Source organism: Pipistrellus hanaki (genome assembly GCF_964339955.1).
Source record: "Pipistrellus hanaki genome assembly, chromosome: 10".
Classification (NCBI taxonomy): domain Eukaryota; kingdom Metazoa; phylum Chordata; class Mammalia; order Chiroptera; family Vespertilionidae; genus Pipistrellus; species Pipistrellus hanaki.
The window spans coordinates 21,875,728-21,884,712 of NC_140512.1; the positions used below are offsets into that span (position 1 = coordinate 21,875,728).

The following is an 8,985-nucleotide window of genomic DNA, read 5'->3' on the forward strand; positions in this document are numbered from 1 at the left end:
AGCCGCTCCTCTCACTGTCTCTGCCTCAGATATTGGTCTCTTTAATCCACCTACTAGGCTTTATAAGTCAAAGCCTATAACTTTTATTTTTAATTAAAAAATATCTGAGGAGACAGGCCAAATTTGAGTACGCGGAGCTGGGCTACCACAAATGGCCATGTGCTGTAAACACTGCCCATCTCCCCTCAGGTCATGTAGAAAGATGGCCCTGCATCTTTTCATTCAGACTCGAACCAACAATCCAGTCCCACCAACATCTCTTCCTACCCCAGAAGCCCCAGACCTGGCACGGAACAGACCATGTCTCTTCAACATGCTGTGTGCTTTTACTGGATCATGTTTTGATGGGTCCCACTGCACCCAGTCACCTTGGACTTGTGATTGTCTTCCTGCGGGATGCTCTTCCTCAGTTTGGATTCTCAGAATGTAGCTCAGTGGATGATGTAATTTGTACTGAGTAATAATTATATTATTCATTGAATTAAATTGCATTTTGTGTTAAACTATTTGAAGCAGGAGACAGTGAGAGAGCATAAATTAAATTTATTTTTAAATATGATGCATTATGTACTTTGAAGTCTAAATAATCTTCGGTATAATACATAGACACCTACAGACCTACAAGTTATTTAATTTCTCATAATCTAATGAAAGAAATTACAAACAGAATTTCTTTCTTGATTATTAGCACTTTGGTTTTTAATATCTTATAGTAACACTTCTTATCCAATAAATCACTTCCCCAGGGTTTTATAAAAAAATAAAAATGTTTAATTGCTTCTCTTTTTTTTTTTTTTTTTTTTTGAGACCTAGACAATTTTATTGTCTTTGCTGGTTTCTAAGGTGAATTTCCATATATGAATATTTAGATATATAAAAGCTAATATTACGTTCAGTAAACAGCACTAGGAAAACCAAGCTCACATGGGAAATGGGGAAAAATAAGAAAAAAAATTATATAACCAGCTGCTGCCTGTAGCATCTGTAACTTTGTAATCCAAGGGCTCCTTTGTCTGTCCGACTTACACCTGCATCATTCCTCATGGCATGTTTACCGCACCTCCAGACCACTTTTTTAAAACAGGAGATTTTCCAGGTTGCCTAAGCCCTTCTATTTTACTGAGCCAGTCCTCCTTTAATCCTGAAAATAAGACCTCATTAATGTCTAACCATCCCTTTACGTCAGGGGTCCTCAAACTTTTTAAAGTGGGGGCCAGATCACAGTCCCTCAGAGAGCTGGAGGGCCGGACTATATGAACTACTAATCCCTACTGTAACACATTGGCTGCGCTCACTGCCCAAAAAACCTGGCGGGCAGGATCAGACTCCTCTGCGGGCCGAGGAGTTTGAAGACCCCTGCTTTACGTAGTCTGACAGTAGGCACTTTACACAGAGAACTATTTTATTAGCTCTTTCCCTCTTTCCCCTAATTAACCCACAATATGTGGGCAAATATCAAACGAAACAATTGTCTAGACTGTTTGACAATTTTGGTGGAAGTTTTGATTATATATTACAGACTTATCTGGGCATCAGAATTCCCCAACAGGTTCCCATGGAGAGAAATGTCTGGTGGTGAAAGGCAGTCCCTGAAACAGTGAGAGAAGAATCAAGGGAGAAGGAGGACCCGAAACTGAGGTCTGATCACAGGTGACTTTGGGGGGGAAAAACAAAAAACAAAAATTCCCCAATAGATTCAATGTTATATCGAGTGATAAATTAATAGTAAATATGTATGTACATGAAGCTGAGAACTAGCAATTAGCTATTTGAATAAAAGAACTCATAATTAACCAGGTGACTATCACAAAATTTTAATTACTCAGAAAAAAAAAAAAAGAACTTCAAATTGACAGTAAGATTATCGCCAAATCTGAAGCATTTAAAATGGGCAACAACATTATTTGCATTACCATCATTTCTAGCTTAAGTAGTCCCCCCATTTATGATATAGAATTTAAAATGTATCCTTTTTTTTTTTTTTTATCCCAGCAGAGGCATATGGTAAAAAAAAAAAAAAAAAAAAAAAAATCCGTAAAAGCAAATGTTAAAATAACATCTAGCCAGAAATATCCCACATTCATATTCAGATAGAACTTTAAATATTGCTTCATATATAACACCCTGATTCTGAACACTGAAATTAACTGTAAAAGCACACCAGTTTGTTGAGGCCACAATGTCAATCTTTTCTTTGTTTGGAATCTTGTTAGAATCTGTACAAATGGCAAATTTTAAAGGAGCAATGATCATTTGGCTCATTATTATTTTTTTTTTTTTTTTTGCTAATGGTAGTTTATTCATGTGTATTAAAATACTCCAAAATATATAATGGCTGTAAGGAAAAGAAGCCTGAAAGTTTATATTTTACAAATAAAGCTAAAACATGGGAGCATTTATCCTTCATTCCGAAAATGTCATAATGCCAAATAGGTTTAATTCTTACAAATTTATAAGTATCCCATATGTAAATAGCAGAAATAAGATTGCTTAGCATGCATAGATCTCTTAATATGTACCCAGTATTCCATGTGCAATAGTTCCTTTTTCATGCTTGTTTTGTTTAAAAGATGGCAAAACTGCCCGGCTGGTGTGGCTCAGTGGTTGAGCATCAGCCTCTATACCAGAAAGTTACAGCTCCATTCCAGGCCGGAACACGTGCCAAGGTTGAGGGCTTGATCCCCAGTGTGGGGCATGCAGGAGGCAGACAATCAATGACTCTCTCTCATTACTGACATTTCTATCTCTCTCTCTCTCCCTTCCTCTCTGAAATCAATAATAAAAAATATATATTTTTTAAATGATGGCAAGACTATCTTTAGAATCATACTTATTTTTAATCATCATTATGTTAATAACATGTCACTATATGATCTGAGCATTTTCCAGTTGCTTTTGTATACAATATATTATTTTCTTTACAAATTATTCCAAATGCTAGTGTTACAAAAATATTTTGAAAGGCATTCAGTACCTAAAAACAGCTGTGGATTGGCAGAGATATTAAAGCATGGACATTTGTTTTAAAAACTTACCTTATTGAAGTTTTTCTACCCTAGCAAATCACTTGAAGTTTTTAAAAATACACACACACACACACACACACACACACACACACAGTATCCCCAAAAAATGTATACACCCTAAAATGCAGCCTTAAAATACACTTCATTTTCAAAATGAAATAGAATCTACACCTATCAGGTGTTACAGTGTATATACATTGTCCCATACATATATAAAACAGGTTGGGGCAAAAGTAGGTTTGCAATTGTAGATGAAACAGTTTATTCTTGTATTATTACTTATTAATTACTGTGTTATTTTTCCATACCAACAATCGGAAACCTACGTTTGCCCTACACTGAGTATATTTGCACACACATAAAATATTATTAAATAGAGTACTATAGTAATATAAACTAGGCAATTTATCTAATTTTACAATGTTAATATTTTGGACCCAGAAGGGAAATATTGCAAATACAGTATTTTTCACAGAGTGCTACTATTTTTACCGCAAGTGACATTGAAGTCAAAACCCTCTTTCTTTCAACTCTGTAAACAATATGACAATCATTTTTCTCTTCTTTTCATGCACACAAAAGAAAAAAAAATGAGCCATGTGTAAGCTCTGTGGTTGGGTGTCTCAGTCTAGTTCCACATGCACTGGAAAGCAACCGTATGAAAGGCTTGGGAACAGGTGTGGTGCTAAGCAGAGAATCCAGGAAAAGGACTGGCTGACACAGTATGCTATAGCGCCTGATGCACACTATCTGCCTTCAGTAAAAGTGGAGGGGATGCCATAGAACAGTCTTTCCCCATGGTAAGCAGCTCACAATGCTTTTTCAAACACTATAACAGGCCAATTCTTTTATAACAATAATCAAAGGTTGTCACTTTAAGAGCACTACTGAAATTTTGATTTTTTGTTTCAAATTTCTAGATATATATGTTTATGTTAGAACTGATTATGTCCATACATGTAAGTCACTGAAGGAAATCAATAAATTGGCAATTTGCCTAAAATGCATTTTACTTTAACCGTTTAAATCTCCAGTTTAAGTTTATAAACAGTTTGAAGATACATACAGGAAAATAAGATATGAATTGAGAACATATTACTTCCTTGGAAATTTATATGTGTATTGAAAACCAATGATTAAAATTATTTTTAAAGTTCCTAAATGCATTGTTATTTCTTATGAATATAAACTGTAAATATAAATACTAAACTTGAATTCATAATTTGCACACATTATTTAGGTTTCTGCAAAACCTTGACATGTGTAAAACTAAGTTATTTTTATCAATACTAGAGAAATAAAAGAAAGCAGAGAGGTTTCTTTGAAGAAACAGTGGTAAATTTTTTATATTTTCCAAAATGAACAGTTTGCTACTGATTCTGATTTTATATGTACATATTTAATTAATGAAACCCATGAAAAAATAAAGGCACATTTTATCTCCTTGTTATAAACTATAATAAGTTATGCCTTTGTATAATTCTAAAAAAAAATTTTGGTTTATATCCATTTCTGTCAACCTAATGCTCATCCAAACACCAATCCAAAGAGCTACACATGCACCTATGTGCAAACATTAATAAATTTAACATCATGTTACTACTTATTTGAAAAAATATATATCTACTGCTGCATATTTTAACACACACCTGTGAAATAATAAACGTCATGTGTGTAAGCTGATGAGAACAAATTAAAGGTCTAATATAGAGACTTACTGATGTTCATAGTTTTAAAGTTTTATTTTACATTTAATATTTATCTCATTTTATCAAGGACACATTTTCTTGTATACATAATATGTGAAAAGAAATTGCTAAGCCCAAATGAGAATAACTGTCACTTCTATCACATAGTAAAGATACCCATCCCAAGTCATAACCATTGCAATGACAGGAAAAAAAAAAGTTCTACAACCTTTAAGTTTAAATTTACCTAGTAACAGAAATATATATACCTGTATTTCATGTAGACACCTGTAATTTATCCCATTATACAGTTTATATTAAAACCACCACATACCAATGGTCTCTCAGCCAATTATTCTTGACTGATTGGCATTTCCATATGAATGAGATAAAAGTTTAACATGAGTAGTTAGAACTACAATGTTTAAAAAAATGGATTTATAAATAGGTTCTAAAATTAAGAGGGGCAGGTTTAAATTAACATTGCAATACTGGCTTCCATACATATTACCCTGAGTTTTAAAATAGAAGTGTTTTCACGTATGAGTCAAGAAAACTGTATTTTAAACTACCAATACAACGTGCATTTTAACATGAAAATACTGTAATTTACATATAAACCAATAGACATGAGGGGGTTGCCACCATATAGCATATGTATGTTTCACACCTTATTGAGACAATCATTTCCACAAGGAAAACATAAGCTAGCAAAGAACTGTATCAAAATTTCTTTGTATTAAAAAAGTTATTTTAGTATTAACATTTAGAACAGTTTAACTATTATTTTAATCCAAAAGAATCTGCTATGAGAATGTATGAGAAAGCAGAGAGCAGAAAATTAAAGCTACTTAGAATACTTTTTGCTTTATTATAAGAAAACTTAGGTAAGCTCTTAATATTATAAACACTCTAAAAAAAAACAAAAACACTTTGTGAATTACTAGCTCAAACTGAGGCCCCACTCCAGTAAGTGCATAATTAATTTTATAATGTGTTGATGGCATCCTTTCTGATAATCAAAACTTCTCATGTTACCTTTTCTCTGAAAAGTAAAATCATCAAAAAAAAAGATTTACTGAAGACTTACTAATGGGAAACTTAGTCATAGAAGCATAATAATGTGCCTTTAGTGAATGCTATCATCTTTGTGTGCAGTTTTTATAAACTTGGAATTTTCCCCCAAGACTTGAGAATTTTCCTGATCTCAACATTTCATATGATTTTTTTTTTCTTTCAAGAAAAGCAAATGGCATCACATCTTGATGAAAAGAATGCTACAATTTAAAAATTTTTATTCAGAAATCTAACATGAAGTACAGATGTCAATTATCATTTGTCCTCTCCTCAGAAGATGGTGTTACTAACTTTCCAAATAAATAATTGAAGATACAGAGTCTTACAAAAATATTGTTAATATTATCTATAGGATACTGGTTTAGACCTACAAAATTGTCTACTAAGCTTTTATTTCATGAAATGATGTTTCCTATAATTTGAAGACATCTTAAATTTCCATTGTTAAAAGACAAATTTCAAATATTAAAAAGAAAATTTATTTTCCTAATTCCTGTTTTTGCCTCTTTTCTTTCTTGTCTCTGGTATATTTCTGACCAAGAAAAATGAGTTATTTTAATTTTAGGACATCATTTATGAAAGCTGTTCTTACAATAAGGATTTTTACATTAATATTTTACCCTGTCACATTCAAGAATAAAAGGTTGTAGTTTGTTGTAGTTTAAAGTCATAGCTTTCCCCAACGGTGTGATGATGCATAACCTCCAAATGATAGAAATAATGATAAATTGTCGGTTAAAAATAAGACTAAAAATGTGTACACTAAGCACACGCCCTTTTATTTGACACAAAATGCAAGGGAGTCACTGGAGTTCTTGCTGTCTAGGCCAAGATAGAAAGAGTACAAAATTAGTAAGAGTAAATAATTTTGAAGTATCTTTAGGGCAATCCTCCCTATCTTTATGTTTTTAAAATATCTACTTGGAACATGCTGCCAATTAAAAGAAGGTGCGCAGATGGCATTTACCCTTTTGCTTCATAACAAAAACAGGATCTGCAATCATTTTTATGGAAGATTATCTAAAAAGGAACAGGACTGTAAATCAATGACAGATACTGCAGACACTTCCCTCCTCTGGGTTAGAATGTGCATCAGTCAGATGCTTGCACTGGTACCTAACGCCATAAATACTTTAAGCTGAATCTAATAGCTGCCGGGTTTCAGCTGGTAAAGATTCACAGTTAGTATCCGCCAAAAAAAAACAAAAAAAAAACAAACAAAAAAAAAAAACTATAGCATTTTCAGCACTTGGTCGATGAAAGGACAGCCAATCATTCCCAACATCCTAAATAGCGGGAAGGCTAGCTTTTGGGCTTTGTTTTTGTTATGTAAAAATGCATTAAAATGACTCATGCACTTAAGATTACCTACTCTCATCAGCTTTACAGTAGCTTCGAGAACTAAAATAAATGCTTTCCCTGAGTGCCTGATAGGCTATTCGGGCGCATTTTAAAAAGTAGATACGGTATGTGTATTTATGTGCCCTCTCACTTTGATTGCTTTTTCCTGCTTACAAGAGAGGGGGAGAGAATTATTTTTCAATCTCTTCCTGCCGTGTAACTACACGGCTACCTTTAAACACGCTATTTTCAGAAAAGCAGAGAGGTTGTGTGTGTGTGTGTGTGTGTGTGTGTGTGTGTGTGTGTGTGTGGTTTTAGGATCTTAAAAATAAGAGAAAATTGCAGGAGACTTTGGCAAGGCTCAGTTCCTTCCCCAAAGAATAGGTTCAAGAATAGGTTCAATTCATCCTAAGAACAGGAGCCGCAGGTCTCCCGGCAATTAGATGCTTTTCCCAGAAAGGGTGGTCCCGTTACCTGCCAGACCCCGGGGTGGACCTGGGTGGCCAGTGCTGGGCGGCGGGGCGCGGGCCCCTTCAGACCAGAAAGGCTGTGTGTCCGGGGCGCCCCGCGCCTGGGGACCTGGAGGCGTGCGGACCCCAGCGAGCATCCCAGAGGCCAAGTGCGGGGCGGCGCGGGCTCCCCTGCCCAGCCTGGAACCGCCTGTTTGCAAAACGCCGGGCCGCCGCACAACTTTGTATCCGGCTGCGTCTGGAGGACAGCGGCTGAGTGGCTGCAAACTTTCTTCCCCCGCGAAGCGCGAGCCGGTAAACTCGAACGTCCAGGGGATCCTTGGAGAGACGGGCAGAGGCGCCGCGGGTCGGGGGCAGATGCTGCCCGGGGGCACCGCGCGACCCCGGCGGGCAGCACCCCGGACGGAGCTCGGGTTCGGAGCCCCGGAGCCCATCCCCACGGCCGGCGGCGCGCTCCCCCCGCCCGGCCTCTCCCTCCGGATGGATCCCCGCGGACCCGCTCCCCGCCCCGGGACCGACCGACCGTACACCCGGCCGGCACCTCGGCCGGCACTCCCCGCCCTGCCCGCCCGGCCGCCCGCCCGCCCGGCCACTTACGTGATGGCCGAGGGGAAGGGCTCCTCGGACGAGAGGCGGACCAGCCCCGATTGGAAAAGTGTCAGAGCCCAGAGCAGCCGGCAGCCAGCAGCCATCTTCGCCGATCGAAGATCAATCCCGCCTCCCGCCCCAGCCCGGAGGCAGGCGCGGAGCGGGGCCGCCGGAGGAGAGGGCGCTCTGCGCGCCGATCGATCGCGGGCTCCGGGCGCGGGGGCCGGGGGGCGCGGGGCGCGGGGCGCGGGCGGCGGCGGGCGGACCCTCGAGCTCGGGGCGGCGGCTCAGCGTGGCGGCTGCCCGGCCTCCGCCGCCATCAAGGGCGACTTTGGAAACTGACCGGGGCCAGCCTCTCAGGCTCTCTCTCTCTCTGCCTCCCCGGATTTATGCCCCGATCGCCCGGGGGAAGGAGGGGGCGGCGGCGGGGGCGGAGGAGGGGGCGGCCCCGGAGGGTGTGGGGGCGGATAACGGACTGGGGGGGCTGCGGGCGGGAGCGGCTCCGTCTGGCTTTTCCCGGAGTGGGAGGGAGGGAGGGCGGCGGCTGGGGGTGGGCAGGGGCGGGGACGGCGGAGCCGCCTCCTTACAAGGCGGAGAGGAACCCACTCCTGGAGCCGGCGGCGCCCGGGAGCGGAGGCAGAGCGGCCCGGCCCGGCGGGGCTCCCCCGGGACCGCCAGCCGCCCCGCCCCGCCCCGCGGGCGTCGGGCTGCCCAGGCTGCACCCCGGGACCTGGCCTGCGCCCTCGGGGGTTATTTTTGCCCAGGCTAAGCTGCCTTTCCCCCCCGTACTCCACC

General features: G+C 40.1%; 1 protein-coding gene across 5 annotated transcripts in view; it reads right to left on the bottom strand.

The window, feature by feature from the left end:
• The window catches only part of CACNA2D1 (calcium voltage-gated channel auxiliary subunit alpha2delta 1), a 333,502-nt gene extending 324,881 nt beyond the window's left edge, over window positions 1-8,621 (bottom strand). For 4 of the 5 annotated variants that reach the window (XR_014796169.1, XM_084897071.1, XM_084897070.1 and 1 more), the window contains exon 1: window positions 8,200-8,620. Coding sequence is in view for 4 of the 5 variants with exons in the window: in XM_084897071.1 (XP_084753197.1) it covers window positions 8,200-8,294 (95 nt within the window). In the remaining variant the exon portion in view is untranslated. Of the gene's footprint in view, window positions 1-8,199 lie in introns of all 5 variants that reach the window. The other variant, XM_084897069.1, reaches the window with a different exon arrangement.
• Between the last annotated feature and the right edge of the window lie 364 nt (window positions 8,622-8,985).